At 29.2% G+C, this 20923-nt stretch overlaps 1 protein-coding gene across 1 annotated transcript in view; it reads left to right on the top strand.

The window, feature by feature from the left end:
• The window catches only part of LOC145254638 (large neutral amino acids transporter small subunit 2-like), a 314875-nt gene extending 308158 nt beyond the window's left edge, over positions 1 to 6717 (top strand). The window contains exon 12 of the mRNA XM_080113258.1: positions 4726 to 6717. Coding sequence (XP_079969384.1) covers positions 4726 to 4796 — 71 coding nt within the window. The 3' untranslated portion in view covers positions 4797 to 6717. The remainder of the gene's footprint in view (positions 1 to 4725) is intronic.
• The last annotated feature ends 14206 nt before the right edge of the window (positions 6718 to 20923 follow it).

The following is a 20923-nucleotide window of genomic DNA, read 5'->3' as shown; positions in this document are numbered from 1 at the left end:
GTGTATGTTGACAAAAATAAAAAAGTGGTAGTACCCATACCATTAAGGAGAAAAAGAACTTAAAAAATAAAATATAAACGTGACCTGTTTGCTGTTACGTCCATCGCCAAGCCGGAAGTGACGGAGGTTTAAATGAAGGCTAGTCAATCGAAAAGAGAGGATGACTTTTGAAAATATCGGTGAAAAAAAGCGACACCTTCCTGTAGAAAAGTGCCGAGTTGAGGTTGAAGAAATGAATGTTTTTAGCCAATTTTTCGATATTTGTCGTCCGAAGGGTCGTGCTTCAAAACGGTACCAATCTCATGAAAATCTGTTGCTTCTGTCAAAAGTTTTAGGCAGATATATAAACATACATACATTTAAACAGAGGTGAGATTTATATTATAGAAGATTATTACCTACATATAAAATCATGGCAAAAATAAAATCAGAAATATGACATTACACCTTTCAAACTAAACAAATAAATAAACAGAAAAAAAAAAAAAAGAATTATATAAGTATTTATATGTGTAAATGTATGTATGTATGTGTATATATAAATATATATATATGTCTTGAAAGACAAAGGATGCCCCTTTAGGAGCAGCTGTGCATGTAATTATGTGGCAAGAATTGCACATTCCCCCCAACCACACCTCCCCTGAATCAGCATTGCTTGAGTCCAATGGCAAGGAGAAGTCCAGGAGAATTGGCAACAATAAGCGCAGAGCACATACAACACCTGGAAGTACCAAATGGTCACTCATCTGGTACTGGCCAGGCTCATTGTTGCTTAATGTTAGTGATCTGACGAGAACCTGTGCATCAAACGTGATTATGTTATATAATATATATATATATATATACATACACACACACACACACACACACACATACACTAGTATAGATATACATGCTTTTTGCACAGGATTTTGCTGTTAGCTCAGGTACCTGCTTTGCCTGATGAAGGTCGCAGGACAATCTGACTGAAACATTGCATTAATAATATTTAAGATGAGAACACTAGTCTGATCAGTACAATTAATATCCCATTTGCTCATTTCGTAACTGGTTGGTTTTAATTTTTGTTACATTCCTTCCTGATCACATGATCACACAAGTTTGCATTGATAAATTAAATTTTATTAACACAATCAGTTATTACTTATATTTTTTTTGACATAATCATTTATTAGATTTTATTGACATAATCATTTATGAATTAAATTTTGTAATCATACTCAATTACAAATTAAATTTTATTGACATAATCATTTATTAAATTTTATTGACATAATCATTTATTAAATTTTATTGACATAATCATTTATTAAATTTTATTGACATAATCATTTATTAAATTTTATTGACATAATCATTTATTAAATTTTATTGACATAATCATTTATTAAATTTTATTGACATAATCATTTATTAAATTTTATTGACATAATCATTTATTAAATTTTATTGACATAATCATTTATTAAATTTTATTGACATAATCATTTATTAAATTTTATTGACATAATCATTTATTAAATTTTATTGACATAATCATTTATCAAATTTTATTGACATAATCATTTATCAAATTTTATTGACATAATCATTTATTAAATTTTATTGACATAATCATTTATTAAATTTTATTGACATAATCATTTATTAATTAAATTTTATTGACATAATCATTTATTTATTAAATTTTATTGACATAATCATTTATTTATTAAATTTTATTGACATAATCATTTATTAAATTTTATTGACATAATCATTTATTAAATTTTATTGACATAATCATTTATTAAATTTTATTGACATAATCATTTATTAAATTTTATTGACATAATCATTTATTAAATTTTATTGACATAATCATTTATTAAATTTTATTGACATAATCATTTATTAAATTTTATTGACATAATCATTTATTAAATTTTATTGACATAATCATTTATTAAATTTTATTGACATAATCATTTATTAAATTTTATTGACATAATCATTTATTAAATTTTATTGACATAATCATTTATTAAATTTTATTGACATAATCATTTATTAAATTTTATTGACAATCATCTATTAAATTTTATTGACATAATCATTTATTAAATTTTATTGACATAATCATTTATTAAATTTTATTGATATAATCATTTATTAAATTTTATTGACATAATCATTTATTAAATTTTATTGACATAATCATTTATTAAATTTTATTGACATAATCATTTATTAAATTTTATTGACATAATCATTTATTAAATTTTATTGACATAATCATTTATTAAATTTTATTGACATAATCATTTATTAAATTTTATTGACATAATCATTTATTAAATTTTATTGACATAATCATTTATTAATTAAATTTTATTGACATAATCATTTATTTATTAAATTTTATTGACATAATCATTTATTAATTAAATTTTATTGACATAATCATTTATTAAATTTTATTGACATAATCATTTATTAAATTTTATTGACATAATCATTTATTTATTAAATTTTATTGACATAATCATTTATTTATTAAATTTTATTGACATAATCATTTATTAAATTTTATTGACATAATCATTTATTAAATTTTATTGACATAATCATTTATTAATTAAATTTTATTGACATAATCATTTATTTATTAAATTTTATTGACATAATCATTTATTTATTAAATTTTATTGACATAATCATTTATTTATTAAATCTTATTGACATAATCATTTATTAATTAAATTTTATTGACATAATCATTTATTAAATTTTATTGACATAATCATTTATTAAATTTTATTGACATAATCATTTATTAAATTTTATTGACATAATCATTTATTAAATTTTATTGACATAATCATTTATTAAATTTTATTGACATAATCATTTATTAATTAAATTTTATTGACATAATCATTTATTAAATTTTATTGACATAATCATTTATTAAATTTTATTGACATAATCATTTATTAAATTTTATTGACATAATCATTTATTAAATTTTATTGACATAATCATTTATTAAATTTTATTGACAATCATCTATTAAATTTTATTGACATAATCATTTATTAAATTTTATTGACATAATCATTTATTAAATTTTATTGACATAATCATTTATTAAATTTTATTGACATAATCATTTATTAAATTTTATTGACATAATCATTTATTAAATTTTATTGACATAATCATTTATTAAATTTTATTGACATAATCATTTATTAAATTTTATTGACATAATCATTTATTAAATTTTATTGACATAATCATTTATTAAATTTTATTGACATAATCATTTATTTATTAAATTTTATTGACATAATCATTTATTAATTAAATTTTATTGACATAATCATTTATTAAATTTTATTGACATAATCATTTATTAAATTTTATTGACATAATCATTTATTAAATTTTATTGACATAATCATTTATTTATTAAATTTTATTGACATAATCATTTATTAAATTTTATTGACATAATCATTTATTAAATTTTATTGACATAATCATTTATTAATTAAATTTTATTGACATAATCATTTATTTATTAAATTTTATTGACATAATCATTTATTTATTAAATTTTATTGACATAATCATTTATTTATTAAATCTTATTGACATAATCATTTATTAATTAAATTTTATTGACATAATCATTTATTAAATTTTATTGACATAATCATTTATTAAATTTTATTGACATAATCATTTATTAATTAAATTTTATTGACATAATCATTTATTTATTAAATTTTATTGACATAATCATTTATTAAATTTTATTGACATAATCATTTATTAATTCAATTTTATTGACATAATCATTTATTTATTAAATTTTATTGACATAATCATTTATTAATTAAATTTTATTGACATAATCATTTATTAAATTTTATTGACATAATCATTTATTAAATTTTATTGACATAATCATTTATTAAATTTTATTGACATAATCATTTATTAAATTTTATTGACATAATCATTTATTAATTAAATTTTATTGACATAATCATTTATTTATTAAATTTTATTGACATAATCATTTATTAAATTTTATTGACATAATCATTTATTAATTAAATTTTATTGACATAATCATTTATTAATTAAATTTTATTGACATAATCATTTATTAAATTTTATTGACATAATCATTTATTAAATTTTATTGACATAATCATTTATTAATTAAATTTTATTGACATAATCATTTATTTATTAAATTTTATTGACATAATCATTTATTAAATTTTATTGACATAATCATTTATTAAATTTTATTGACATAATCATTTATTAAATTTTATTGACATAATCATTTATTAAATTTTATTGACATAATCATTTATTAAATTTTATTGACATAATCATTTATTAAATTTTATTGACATAATCATTTATTAATTAAATTTTATTAACATAATCATTTTCAAATTGTATTAACAAGTAAATTGTAATGACATAATCATTTAAAAATAAATTGTAGGTATAGACCAATTCATACCATCTAAAAAATTCCAACAAAAACCTAACAGCCAGCCATGGTTCTCCCCAGAATGTGCTGTTGCTATCGTGCACAGAAATCACTTTTTCCATAGCTACCAACGTAATAGATGCACTGAGACTAAAGCTGCTTTCAGGACTGCCAGCAACATATTGTAACAAAGTAAAATAACAAAAATCTTTTCTTTGTAGGAAAACTGACAGAGACAATCCAAAAGATTGCAATGTGCATCCCGGAACAGGAAGACTCACATAATGAATAAATCGGAACGGTGAAAAGCAGAACTCAATATAAACTGACCAATCCGAAGCAACTGCTTTGGCAATGCCAGACTTTGCAAACAATAGAAATCCTCAACGACAAACGAACATAAACATCTCCAGGAATTGATTTTTATTTAATACTATATTTTCTTTCTCAACAAAAGAGGTCGAATTATGAACTCATCTTAAATAATTCTTTCTTTTCTTTTTTTTTTTTTTTTTTTTTTTAAATACGATTTTTGAAAACTTATTTTTATATATAACAGCCACATTGGCAGTTTGTCCTGGATCTATTTGTTCAGTTAAAAAACAAAAATAAGACGGAAAGAAAAAAAAACAAAAATAAACAACACATATTTAAAAACTTCAGATCCTAAGGGAGTTAACTGCGCAAATTTACTTTCAAGGGAGATAACTCCACAACTTTGACTTGTAAATAATCCTGAAAGTATGTGGAACAGGAACACTGTGCTGTGAAATAACTTTTTTTTTTTCTCAGAGCTCTCTATTTGATGTTGAGGTTTTGGTAAAAAATTCTATAATCACGGCCAACATGCATGCACTCGCGTTTCCTTCATTTTTTTTTTTTTTTTTTTTTTTTCAAAGACTGGTACGCACATATTAAATATGTCGATCGATCAGTAAGTTAAAAATGCGTTTCAACTAAAGAAAATTTTTTTTTTTCCAGATCTATAGATATTTTAACTTTATTTTTCTTTGTATTTTCACCCCGGACTTAGGGTTAATATTAGAATTAATGGAAGTTATGTTTTTTTTTTTTTTAAATAAAGAAAAAAATGAAAAAAAATTTATAAAGAATCAACATAAATGCTTCTTTTTTTCCTCATTTTCTAGTGTTTTTTTTTTTTTTTTTCCCCCCAGAAAAAATTCAGACAAAAAAAAACAAGAAAAACCTTCATTTACTCCAACACAAACCCTAAGTCCAGGTGACAATATGAACAACAAATTCTTAACTATATTGGTCTTAAGTATAATGGGCAGGAGAGGGTGAGTCATTTTAATTAATTTTTTTTTTTTTAAGTTATAAGATATATTTTTTATTTCTTTTATATAAGCATTTATATATCACTACACATTCATGAGCATGTTTCGGTCAGCCAGTTACTAATAACTAAAGACCTTTTCAGACGATATTACTTTTACAAAAGTAAAACCCGTAATGTAAGGTTATATTTTACTGTTTTATAACGCTCATCGCTTGAAGAGGTTGCTAATTATTTGCAACTGGCTGGCCGAAACATGCTCATGAATGTGTAGCGACATATTAATGTTTATGTAAAACAAGTAAAAAGTATATCTTGCCCTACTTCGGTATTGAGCACTATTGTATTAACCTCGTTAAAAGTTCATTGATTGCTTTACCTCTGGAAAATATTAACCTGGAAAAAAATAACTTTAAAAAAATAAATGTTTTTGGAAAGAAAGCGCTAACCTGTCTGGATAGATGAAGCTCTACCAGATTAAGAGGAGCAATTATAAGAAAAGCTAGGGAGATAATAATTGAAGTTAGATGAGAACTTTATTACATTATCGTGTCAATAAGGATTATGGTGATAAGGGGAACTAGGGGGACCTCTTTAGGCCATGGCATTTCAAAGCTAAATGCTTCTCATCAGAAGAGGAGAAAAAAAAAAAAAAACAGAATCATACAATCCTTACTCTTACCATTGTATAATGCTGTTTTTTTTTTTTCTCCTTTCACTCATTGCAATCACCCCCATCCTTATTGACATGATAAATCTATCTTTTCTTATATATAAAGTTTTCAGGGGGGGGGGGGATGAAAAACTGTTCATAATTTTTTTTTTTCTTTTTACCAAACTTTATTTTACATTTACATAACATTCTTGAGATTAAAAAGAAAAAAAAAAATGCTGGATGGATGAAAAACTAATGAGACATTATGGTTATTGTCCATAATTCCGCCTTACATTATAAATAAAAAAAAAAAAGAAAGAAAAATCTGTATCATGTACATGCTCATAACAAAACGAAAACATCATATTCCAAAAATCACATAAACTGATCAAGTAGTTTTATTTTTATAAAGAAAATTTATAAGCGATTAATGAGAATTACAATATAAATCACCTAAGTTTTTAATCATTGTTGAATTATCTCCCTTATTTTGAGATTTTTTTTTTTTTTTATTAATACCAGATTTTCCTCGGATACTCATAAAATTAGATTTTTTTATTTAGAAATAAAACTATCATGGGCTTGCACAGCATACAGATTTTCCAGATGTATATTACATTACACAGGGAAGAAAAAGTTGTCAAAAATACAAATATATAACAAATAAATTTAATCAAAGGCAAGATAAGTTACTTTTCTCTCTAGCTGAATAAGTTTTTAGTGTTTTTATTTAATGTAAAATGTTTATTCGGTTTGAAAAACAAGTAATATTGAGTGTTACCAAAAAACAAGAAAAAATGACTGCAATGCCTTTTTACATCATTGAAGTCTCGACAAAGACTTTAAAATAAGAAATGAAACAAAATAGTGTTAGAAACCCACCCAATAAATGTTACCATGACATTTATTGGGTGGGTTTCTACCATCATTCTGTTTTATTTCTTATTTTGAAGTCTTTGTCGAGACTTCAGACATTGTGGACATTATTTTCTTGTTCTTCTGTAGCACTCAATATTACTTGTTAAACAGAATAAACATTCTACATTAAATAAAAACGCTAAAAACTTATTAAATTAGGTAGAAACTTATCTTGCCTTTGATAACGTTAATTTGTTTATATATTTGTTTTTTTTTTTGACAACTTTTTCGTACCTTTCTGGATTGTAATACAAACCCGAGTTTTTTTTTTTTATAGTTTTTTTGTTTTAATTTTTTAAATTTTTTTTTTTATTTAATTTTTTTTGTTTTTTTTTTGTTAAATTTAAAAATATAATCCTATCAAGGAAGATATATGTATGTGTGTGTGACAGCTGCTAACTACAGAAGCAACTTATACATTAAAATTTTACTGCGTATTGTGTCAATCTGCCAAAGTAGACCAGGTTAACAATTTTGGAGTATTAATGCTAAAAAGTGTCGATAAAATTAATCTCAATTACTTGGTTATGAAAATGAATTTGAATTTATTCAAAAATTGCCATGGTAAAAAATGAACAAATTACGTTGCTAACTCGCATATCCCCACAACTCTTCTACTGTTACTATGATTATAAGACAAGCAAGAAAAGAAAAAGAAAAATTGAAAAATTTTTTTTTTTTTTTTTTTTTTTTTTTTTTTTTTTTTTTTATTCTTCATTTTTTTTTAAATTTAAAATTTTTTTTATTTTTAGTTTTTTTTTTAGTTTTTTGTTTTAATTTTTTTTTATTCATTTTTTTTTTTTAATTTAAAAAAAAATTTTTTTTTTTTTTTTTAATGAGGTTGAATTCTGCACAAGAACCAAATTTTTATTTTCAGTTATCATTAAAACAAGAAAGAAAACAGATTTGCTCAAAGTCTACGATTTCACCAAGATTCATGTGAAAATGCTTAACAAAAACTGAATGTCTCCATTGCTGAGAAAACTTTGCGTGTACATTTGCATTTATGTATTGTCAATCTATCAAAATTTTAACATCAATATCGGTTTAACTATTTATTTATGACAAACTAATGCACAACGACTGGCTCCTGTTGATTCACTATTCGTGTGATATCTAGCCACATAATTTGAGCGACCTGGGATTGTTATGTTAAAACAAGAAGCAACCGATTTTAATTTAGACGGACTGGCATGCCATTTCTTTTTCTTTTTTTTAACGCTAAAAATCATAAAAAAATAAAACTTGTTTTTATAGGAATTTGGGAAGCGGGGGATATTTATTAAAAAAAAAAAAAAAAACACATATCAAACATGAAAATTTAAAAGAAAAAAATATGATTTTAAAAACCGAAAAGGTTTGTTTTTTTTTTGTTTTGTTTTTCTTTTGTAATAAGTGTTTTTTTTTTTTTTTTATTAAAAGAATTTTTATCAGTACATGCTTACCAAACATTTTAAGGGGACATTTTTTACCTTTCCTGTCTGCTTCATATTTTTTTTAAATATTCCCCCAAGAAAAAAAAATGTTCCTTTTAACGTTTAAAGAAAAAAAAAATTTTTGTTTTAGATTTTTAAAATTGCAAATGTTTTTGTTTTTTCTTTTGTAGTAAATGTTTGGGGTTTTTTTTTTTTTTTTTTTTTTTTTTTTCACAGTAAATATTTATTGATTCACATTTTTAAAAATATTCTCCCTAAGTCAGAAAAAAAAAAAAAATTTTTTTTTTTTTTTTTTTTAGAAAGATTTTTAGCCGACACAAAATACAACATGCCAGTCTGTTGAAATTAAAATTGGTGGCTTCTTGTTCTTGACATAGGAATCCGAGGTTGCTCGAATGACATGCTTAAATACCATGTGGAGAGAAAATCCACTTCAGTACCAGAATTTTACATTTTTATACGATACAATGTTTTATTTTGATCACTATCACCATCTTGCATCCCATTCTCACATTTCCGTCGATGTAACCTTTGACCTTCATGTGCGTCTCATCGAACTTGGTAATGTTTATGTCAAACTTGGCTATCAGTACAGAACTGTGGAATAAACTCTTTAATCTAAGTGAGTGGTTTGTGTTACATATATAAATGAGTTTGTGATTATAAGTTTGTCTTGGCCGCATCGACGAAAGGTTATTTTCGTTTTCAATGAACTCAAAAATGACATTTTTTAAGATTTCAAATATGACTTTATTTATTTCCCATTCATCAAAACACAAGTGACAATCACACATCAGAATGCAGTGAGATTACGATGGAGGTTGCAGAATTCTCTCGCCTCTCTTCTCCTCTCTCCCTGTCTCTCTGCCTCCAACTCTCCCACTTGTCCTTTTATATTGTCAAATGACCTCATAATCTTCTCTTTTGGCTAGTTTTGTTCTGACCAATTTTTATATGGCTCGTAGTTGCTCTGGCGATTGATGTCATAATGACATATTTCTCTGATGATCCCGGCTGATGTAGACACCATGATCATATTGGTCGGCTTCTTCCTAGGGATTATGACATCATTGTCCTGGTTGTTGCAGGCCCACCTTGCTCTCTCTCTAATAAGTTTGTTCTTGTAACGTCATCTATGATAAAGTAGACATTCTAAATAATTTGTAAGTGCATCCTTACTGGATTCTGACAGTACAAGAGCAAGCAACTCTCATGGATTAAATAACGGTTCCGTACTGATTCTAGGGTTCGACATGAAGGTTCATGAGTTCAACGAAACTCCTGAGAAAGGCCAGGGGTTACATCAGTTAAATATTTTGTGAGATTAACACCCAAGTCGAGAACAGTAGTTCGAATAATGCAAATTATGATACTCGTTTCAAAACTCTGTGAAAATCTCTACAAATATAAGTGACCTTGTCTATCTGTGAATGTGTGCGTATGTGTGTGTTCGTATGTGCGTGTGTGTGTGTATGCGTTTGTGCATGTGGAATGATCTCTTCCAAACTACTCTGTCAATTTTTAGTTTACAGACTTGAAACTTGATATATAGGGGATTCGGACCTGTGAAACAAATCCGATTTGGTTTTTAGCAAAAAGAAAAAAAAAATTGGAACTTGGCAGGCGAAAGTCGGGCTAATGTGTATCCTTTACGCCTGTGCAAATACATATATGTTTAAGTCAGCTAGTTTGTAAAGTTTTAATAAGCATGTGGCCTTAGCTCAGATGCTAGTGAATAACACTGGGGCGCTAAATGGTTTGGTTTCAATTCGAGCTGATGGCACCCAAGTCATTTTTTCTTTTTTAAAATTTTTGAAATCATTACTATATATTGGGTACAATATAATAATCGATAAAGAATTAGCTGTATAATAATAAATATGAAATCTGCATGAATTAAAATATCACATTTAAGCATATTTTACGATTGGGCAACGCTAGGCAGCGTGTTAGTAAAAAAAAATAAATAATACAAACTGAATACTTCTCTCAATAACCCGGAAAAGAGTTCATTGGGAAAGTGTTATCGTACCCAATTTTATAAAGTAGACTAGCTCATATACTCTCATGTCGCAAACCTTCCAACATGCTAGAAACAAGAGAGGATGAAATAGTGCGAAAGGGGGGGGGAATCAAGAGTGAAAGATAAAACCTGTAAGGAATTTGGTCAGGGGAGAGTTAAGGGAGATCCTAGTATCAGAAGGGTGGTAATGGGAAAAGAGAACGACAAAATGTGCAAATAAAAATTAAAAACAAGTGAAGCATGCATGTTCCCCTGTGAATGCACAGTGAACGAGGCATAAAAAAATGACCAAGTTCAGCATTTGACCCCCCCCCCTCCGATTTAGCCCCAAAGTCTTTATGGGACGTCAAATCCTGGTGAAAATGAACAAATGGTGCAGTTTTTAGCATATGTAGATTTGAGTTCTGAACCACGCAAAAAAAAGAAATGATTAAGTCCATCATTTGCCCTCAATTTAGCTGCAAAAGTCCCCAACATATTTAAATTTGAGTTCAGCAGCATGCGAAACTGCTAAATAGACATACACTGAAAATTTTGGACAAATATGGTAAAATACTCCCAAAAATGGAGTGTTTTTATTAGTCTTAAAAGAGCCCCTGGGGTACACCCAAGAGTTATCGCAAAGTATAGATAAACAAAATTATATAGAAATCAGTTAGTTACAACTTTTCAGAAAGTTTTATAAAAATCCAAGGCATCAATTTTTTTTTAATTATCACAAAAGTGTCAATTTTAGCCATTTTAACCCGAAAGGCATCCCTAGGGGGCAACCGAAGTTTTCCCAGAAAATCTGTTCTGTTACTTTTTTACTCATATCATTTTTAATGTTTGTGCAAAATTTCAAAAAATTCCAAAGCATAGTAATTGAGAAAAAGTGCGAATGGACAAGGGTGAATTTACAGGTCCACCCCTTCCTTTTGTCAGGGGACCAACAAGAAGAAATAGGCAATTATTTTTTTTTTTTTTATTAGTATAAACAACAAAACGAAAAAATGGTAAAGAAACAGCTTTGCAAAAATAGTAAATGTTACCAAAGGCAAGATATCTTACTCTTCTACCTTGCTGGGTAAGTTGTTTGTGTTTTAACTTATTTTAAAGTATTTCTTTCTTTCTTTTTTTTTCCAAGTTTGAAGCATAAGTAATTCTGAATTGCTAAATTAGAATGACAATAAGGTGACGGACATGAGATTGATAGAAACTGTCATGGTGACATTTATTAGGTGAGTTTCTATCAGTATTTTGTTTCATTTATAAGCTTTTAAAGATTATGAAGACTGCAAAAATAACAGACTCATAAGTTATGTTGTCCGTCTAACTGAGCAACTCAGCACTAGCGGTGTTTCAAACTGAAAAAAACGTTTAAAAATAAATAAAAACACTAAAAACTTATCCAGGTACGTAGAAGAGTAACTTATCTTGCCTTTGGCAACATTTATTTGTTGTATGTTTGTTTCTTTACTCTGTTTTTGGTATCTTATCTATAGTAATAAATGTCCAAAGGAACTATTTAGCTACGAGAAAGAAACTAAGCTACGCAAAATCTACAAGTATTAGCTTTTCACATCCATTCACGCAAATTATTGACCGAAGGGAAACGAGGGGACGAAAATAAGAAATATTGATTCTGAAGAGGAGAACGGAAACCTGTCTAGCATCTGGTCAGTAGAAGAGCAAGGAAGATCAGTCTTGGATGGGTACGTGAAAGAGATGAGGACAAAACACACAAATAAAAAGGATAATGAAAAGTTTAAACGGTGAAACGTTTATTGTATAATTTTTTTAAAGATGTGATATCAAGATGTATCTATATTATAGACAATTTGAGTGCGCACACACACACACACACACACACACACACACACACACAGTAGAACCCCAGGATATGGCATTAAAAATTAGTAACAAAATACAGTACAATATATAATCAAATAACATTATAAACATAACACCGTAAGGTGGGGCAAATACCATACACAGGGGGCTAGAAGAACATTGTATTCCACATTGTAACCTGAAAAAAAAAATGGTATTCTTCTGCCACCGTATCCTGAGGTTCTACTTTATATAGGAAGCTATGACTGAATATTGATGAGCAGCATGTATATAGGTATACCAAGATGTGTGTATATGTATTAAATAAGAAAGACATTCTTTGTGTATTACCTCTGTTTGCCATTCTTTCCAAAATGTTGACAACCGCTGACAAATTGCAATTGCAAGATGCATTTAAAAAAACTTATGAAATGTCTATCCTCGAGTGAACGGATGCTACACAATATTATATAGTCGTATGAAAATATATCTATGGCAAATAAATTATAGAGTGGCATCTGTGTTTCATTACTGCAGGAAATCATCAGGCTGAATGTATGGATTTATTGCTTGTGATTGCTTTTATATCTAAGCAGTATTTACATCGCCAGTCAGTCATAAAACATATTCCTAGTTTTATTAAGCATACACTTAGCAATAACTCTAGTAATGAAAAAGGATGGTGCTTTTTCAGATTGGCACTTATGGCGGCATTTCAAAGTAAAGAAAATACAGAAAAGTCTGTGTGATGTATTTATCAGTCACGGGATGAAGATGAAAAGTTCCCAAAATCCGGTAATTTGATTTTTATTCAAGAAAATGAAATTTTGATCTGTTTTGATGAGGATTTAAAAAAAAAAAAAAAAAAAAATATGCAACAAATCTGTAGACAAGGGCAGACAACCCTAATGCATGTGGAAACTATGAAAACAATCACTGATTACCTCCTCTTATCATTTCTAGTAAAATATGGTCTCGTCTGTCACTTATCGGTAATAAAAGGCAAATTTATTTTTTGTTTAAAACAAACAAAAAAAAAACTCCTTGATCAATTTTTGTGATTTTTGGAATATGAAATTTTCATTCCGTTACAAGTAGGTACAATATGAAAGTTTTTCTTCATTTTTGTTTATCGCTATGAGTGCCAATCTGAGTAAGCACCAAATGTATTTAACCCTACTAGACCTAAGCTACTGAATCTAATTTGCCCCTGTGCCTGACCTCCTGGGCAAAATTGTGAAATCCAGATCTGCAGCTACAAAATTGCGACTCCATCCCTCATCAACCACACCAGAATCTTTCCTATCACCTGGCTGAGTGACACACTCCTTATTTTGAACACTTGATTTTGATTTAGGCCCACTTGCGTCATCAGAATTATCATCACTTTCTCCTCCATCGATATATTCATCATCACTAGCGTTACTGGATTCAGAAACATACTCTTGATCAAATTTGCCTTCGTCTGAATCAGAATTTGTCACTTTATCCAACACTTGTTGCACCGTGAAACTCCTTGGTTTCTCTCTTTTACCTATCGAAGTGTTTGGTTCGTCACTAGCTCGCTTCATGGCTACTTTATTCTAAAAAAAAAAAACAACTCACAACTCCGCCAAAACAAAGGAAGTCATTTGCAGGACGTTAAGTTTGCGCTAAATTGAGACTAAGCAGCGATTGGGTAGCTATCTTTAGCTCCTGACAAGACAAAAACACGTGGTCGGAAAAATACTGGTTTAGCGGTAACTTGGTATATAGCATTTTTGGAAATGACCGGTATGTCGGTAACTCGGTCTGGTAGGTTAAAAATTAAGGTTTACAGTTACAATGCAGCTCTAAAAATCTGTGGTATAATAATACAATGCAAGTTCATTAATATCTAAGTAGTGTTTACTTTAACCAATCAAATTGATTTTGATTATTATTCACTCTCAGGCTACTATTTTCAATGCTATATATATATATATATATATATATATATATATATTTATTATTTGCAAGCAATAAAATGTTTAGTCATATGAAACTGCTGCTTCCGAGTCTGATTGGCAGTTTGGCTTGGAGGTAAGAATTTTTGTTATTATTAAAGGTATTTGCAGTTTCTCTTCCAATTTTCGGATTTTAATCATGTCAAATTACGCTTTCAATCATTTTGATGGATTGATTGTTGCTATTTCTTCTGATGAGTTAAGGGCATATAGATTCACTGATTGATATAATAATTAAGTGATTGATTTTGTGCTATAAAACAAATACTGTCAAGAATTGTGAATGCCGACTGAATTAAAGGAATAAATAATAAGATGGTCAACATCATGAATTTTGGAATATAGTTTTTTGTTTTGTTAAATTCATGATGTTGACCATCTTATTATTTATTCCTTTAATAAATAAGATGGTCAACATCATGAATTTTGGAATATAGTTTTTTGTTATTTATTCACTATATATATATATATATAGTGAATAAATAACAAAAAACTATATTCCAAAATTCATGATGTTGACCATCTTATTATTTATTCCTTTAATTCAGTCGGCATTTACAATATATGTATATATATATATATCGGCATAATCACGTTGACACACTGGTTCTCGTCAGATCACCGAAGTTAAGCAACGTTGAGCCGGGCTAGTATCAGATTGGTGACCATTTGAGAATTCGAGGCGCTGTATGTGTTTTCCGCTTATCTCAACATTGTTTCCAGTCGTCGTGAACCTCGACTTGCCACTGGTATTCAACAATGTCGACTCAGGAGAGGTGTGGTTGGAGATTGTGCAATTCTTGCCACAAAAATTTTTATGTGCAGGCACCCTTACAGTGGGTATCCATAGTCTGTCAAGACTGAAGGAAGCCTTTAAATATATACTAGCTGTATATACTTGGCATTACCTGGCCAAAACAGTGCCAGGCTGGAGTGATTAGTCGGAGGTTTTAAATACACCGAATATCCTAGCTTGTTACTGAAAAGTGACCACACGTTGGATTAAGGAAAGCATAAAATACATCTGTCTTGGTTTTATGAAAATCAAACGCAAAGTAATTTGCATAGCTTAAATGGAGAAATAACTCTCATAGCTTAAATAAATGAGCTTACTTCTAGTTTGAAATGCAACCGTTGTCAGCTGTTAATAATTGAAAATAAATTAAATTTAAATAATATTTCTAAATAGAACAATTAAAACGATTCTATTACAACAAATAATTAATAACATTAAGCTAATTATTAAAATGGATTTTCTTTAATGTAATATGCAAACGAGGTTACTCATTGAATGTAGATTTCTTTTGCACACATAGTATATATATAAACATCATGCTGGAATATGAATGTAAGTCCATATTCAGTACAAAAATTAATTTGTGAAAATTGTACCTTTTGTACATATTAATTAAATTCTAAACAAACAGGCTTTATTATAAACCATTTAAAAGTTTTAAGAATAGCTATTAATTATCCCCCCCACCCTCATCTAATTAATAATGGATTAATATGTTGAAAAAAAAAAGATTAGAGTTACTTCTCTTATTTTTTGGAACTCTCTAAAAAATAATTTTTACAACTTTTATCTGCTTAACTTGGCCTTCGGGACAAGATCAAAGTGTAGTATCTGTTCTTCAGATGCTGCACTTCTATTTCTTGTTCTCTTTCGGTGGAGGAGAAATCCTTCACGACTGAGACAATTTTTATTTTTGTACCTTTTCTCCACGTTAAAAAACGACCCTGGTGTCTAACTCTGTCCCGTGGGGAGGCATAGTAAATAGGTACAATGAAAATGGTTTGATAAAGAAAATGTTTGTATGGATTCATCTGAAAAAAAATTTAAATTGGAAACAAAAAACGATTTGATGACTAATTTTTTTTTTTTTGTCTATGTTTGTGGAACATTTTGTATATTTTTCTGATGAGAAGTTTTCACTTTCATTTCTTTCAAATTTTCTTATGAAGAAAATAAATGAAATTTGAATTTGTAAAAATATAAATTTTAAAAATAAATTAACTTTGAAACAATTGTAAAAGGTCTTGCTATGACATTTTATTTTGATTAACTATAATGTTGTCTCCCTCTCTTTCTTTCTCTCTCTCTCTCATATATATATATATATATATATATAATTATTTAGTATAATGATTTAGTATAATGATTAAATACCTAGACACTTTTGGAAATCATTAGTGCAGGGTGTCATAATTACCGCCAGTCAGGAGATTCGAACCCAGCAATGAAGCCATCTCTAACTCCATTAGCAATGACGGCCACCATCAACCATGAGAAAGATAGTTGAATTTAAAGCATTTATTTTTAAATGTCTTTAGCGCCTGTCGGAGTGATCTAATGATTATAATATCAGCTTTGCATTTGAGCTAAATTGACCGACTTTATTTCAACTGTAAAGTGCTCAATGAAAAGAAATGAGTTTCTTTAAGGGGCTGACATAATCATTTATTACAATAATTAATAAATGCCTACAAACACAAGTGTTTCATCCTTTTGGGAATCTTCAGTGCAGGGTGACAGGATTACTGCTGGTTGGGAGATTCGGGTGTGTGTGTGTGTGTGTTATAACTTTAAATTTATCTTTACATAAGCAGTAATGTGTTGCTGTATGTTTCGGTCTCCTAGTCTTTAATAACTAGAAATCTCTTCAGGCAACGACGCTTATGTTGAAAAGTGGAATTCTTAATGAAAAGCATTGTTGCCTGAAGAGTTCTCTAGTTATTAAACACTAGATGACCAAAACATACTCATGACTGTGTAGCAACACGTTACTACTTATGTAAAGACAAATTTAAAGTGTAACTTGCTCTACCCAGGCATTGAACACTCTTGTATTAACCTCGTTATATTTCACTGGTTACCTTACCTTTGAAAAATAGCAACCTTTAATTATATATATATAAATATGTTGAAGAAAATTTTTGTGGAATTTTTAATTTTGATTTCAAGTGATGTCTTTTCAAATAAGTTTTCGTTATAATACCTTTACTTTATCATTTTTAAGAGCATTTTTTGCTCTATCTAATCGTTTAAATTAAAACCGTTTTAAAACAATTGTCTTCTTTTCAGAACGTTGATTACAAAATGGTAAAAAAGCAAATTTGCATAATTTTCTTATTTCAATTCAAGCTAGGCTGAAAAGCTGCTGAAATAGCTTGCGATATCAATGAAGCTTTCAACCCAGGAATGGAATGCACAGCACAATGGTGGTTTAAGAAATTTTGTGGTGGGGTCAAGAGTCTTGAAGATAATGAGTGTAGTGGTTGGCCATTGGATGTTGACAACGATCAGTTTAAAGCCTTAGTCAAAGCTGCTTCTGAATTAGACGTAACGTATACAACGATTTCTAACCACTTGAGAGAGATTGGAAGGGCAAAAATAGCATGTATAAATGGGTGCTTCACGAATTTAACGACAACCAGAAGAAACGCTGTTACGATCTGTAATCTTCCCTTCTTTTACACAACAAGAACGATTTGTTTCTCGACTGAGTTGTGATGAAAAGTGGGTTCTTTATGACAACTGGCGACACTCAGCTCGGTGGTTAGATGCCAACGAAGCTCCATGACACTTCTCAAAGCCAGAGTTGCACCAAAAGAAGGTCATGCTGATTGTTTGGTGGTTTGCAACCGGTCTCGTCCATTAGTTTTTTTGAATGCAAACGAAACCATTATGGCGCTGAAGTACTGTCAACAAATGGATGAAATGCATCAGAAACTTCGACAACAACACCCAGCATTAGTTAACAGAAAAGACCCAATTCTCCTCCAGGACAATGTCCGACTGCACATTGCTTAACCGATCCTGCAGATGTTGGACGAATTAGTCTATGTAAATCTGCCTCATCCACCATAGTCTCCAGACCTTTAATTTACCGACTATTACTTTTTAAAGCATCTTGACAACTTCCTGTGCGAGAAATGCTTAAAAAAACCTAATCTATATCAAAAATGCCTTCAGCGACTTTATCGCCACCAGAACGCAAGATTTTTACATTACTCGCATAAATAAACTTGTTTTGTGTTGGTGAAAGTATGTTGATTCTGATGGTGCTTATTTTGATCAAAAAAGTTTTGTTTGAGCCGAGATATATTTATTTGAATTTATAAGTAAAAAAACGCAAGAATTTTCTTGTTAACCTGATATTTAATAAAATTTGGAAGAGAATTTGAAAATATCCTGATCTACATTAATGATCTTCCAAATCACATCCTTATTCTCTCTCCTCTGATCTTGAGCACTTTGTAGAATGGGGAAAGAGGTGGCTGGTTACTTTTAATGCATCTAAAACCAAGATTCTATCTTTACATCATCAACGCTCTGATCCTCATCTGGTATCAATTGAAATGAATAGCTTTCATCTTGGTGAGGCTTCATGTTTTGACAAACTTCTGGGTTTGACCTTTACTCCTGATCTGAAATGGAACACATACATCAAATCTGTTGCCAAGGTCGCTGGAAAAATGGTGGGATCCTTTTATCGATCCAGTAGATATTTCACTACTGATGCAATTCTCTAGGTACGTCCAAGGATGGAGTATTGTTGTCACATCTAGGCAGGAGCTGCTTGAAATGATCTATCCTGCCTTGATAGAGTTCAAAATAGACTTCATAGCTTAGTAGGGGATGCGGTTTTCTCTTCCCTGCAACCTCTTTCTCACAGAAGAGATGCGAGTGTGTCTCTGCTTTATTGTTATTTTCATGGCAAGTGCTTGATCCAGTAGATATCTCACTGCTGATGCAATTAATTGCATAGGGGGTACATATTGGGGACATGTTTAACGGGGACTTAGAACAGGGATAACAACGATGACGACAATACTGAAGTGAGACATTTATAACAGACTAGGATGATTCTTGGGTTCTTCATATTATTATTATGGATCTGGGGCATGTATACAGTTCTTGTCAACATAGAGGAGGGGAGATACATAACTTGAGGGGTGGGGGGAGTTATACTAAATTCATTAAGATGAGGATAAAAACACATATACCTTTTCTGTTGTAAGGAATGATGACACAAAGACAAACACTTATGCAATAGTTTTGTGTATACGGAGGCGGGGACACATTACTTGAGGGGGAGAGTTATACAAGGTTCATTAAAGATGATTACAAAACACATTTACCTTTCCAGTTGAATGAGATGACCGGTTTATATCGGAGATATGTATAACGGGGATGATAACAGAGCTAATGACGATGACGACAATGCTGAGGGGAAGACATGTATAACACTTCTTTGTACATCATGACAACTGTGATCATAAATACGACGGGGGACATTTATAACAAACGGATGATTCTTGTTAACACATATATAGAGGAGATGAATTACTGAGGATGAAGGAGGCACATTACTTGTACTGGCGTTATACAAGAGTTCGTTTATAGATAAATATACAAAACACTTTTACCTTTTCGGTTGTAAAGACGACACAAGACAACACACAAAATTATTGATGATTTCTTTATTCCTCAACCGGCCGATTGGTGATGTCAGGAATTCAAACCTGTACAACTACATACGCTCTCTTCTACCCTTCGCCTCTAAGGGGCTCCCAGTCTCCAACTGACTCTATCACTGCCACTGTGATTGTCTGATTCTCATTCTCCTAACTTCGAACCCTCGATTCATATATTAAGAAATTACTTTATGGCGTCAGAAGTTTACTGTCGACCAACGTGACTATCACGTTTTCTATACATGTCCGTCCAAACACACTTTTGGCAAACAAAGAATTCCCAATTTTAATTGTTCAATATTTAACCTATTTTAAATCATTATCTATAAACTCGCATTGTCCATTCTTTTAACTGACATATTTAATATCCAGTTATTGTAAAAGAATGGACAATCGCTTTTTTCCCCGATATATAAATAATATTTAGTTATTTCCACAAGAATCAACAATGGGACTGGATTCCTAGGATTTAAATTATCCACTTTTTTTTTTTTTTTTTTTTTTTTTTGCATAGGCATCACCACATTATGAAGGCCAAGAGGTCACTCAAGGATAAGGGTTAAAGAGTGTACAGTAGAAATTGGACAATATAGTAATCATTAGTAAAGAAAATTTGTTAAATTTGATAACTTATATGGAACGGCTCATCAAGAACTTATTTACATTGGACTTGAAGACAACCATATTGTAGTCAGCCGGAAAGCAGGAAAACGGAAGACAATTCCACAGGCGTGCAGTTCTAAGAAAGAAGCTTTGTTCATGGAATCTACGTTTAGGTTTAGGCACAGATAAAGAGTGGGGGGAATTATTGA

The sequence above is a fragment of the Euprymna scolopes genome, chromosome 30 (genome assembly GCF_053919585.1).
Source record: "Euprymna scolopes isolate OS-2025 chromosome 30, ASM5391958v1, whole genome shotgun sequence".
Lineage (NCBI taxonomy): Eukaryota > Metazoa > Mollusca > Cephalopoda > Sepiida > Sepiolidae > Euprymna > Euprymna scolopes.
The sequence above is the reverse complement of the archived record's forward strand: the minus strand, read 5'-3'. Positions and strand labels throughout refer to the sequence as shown.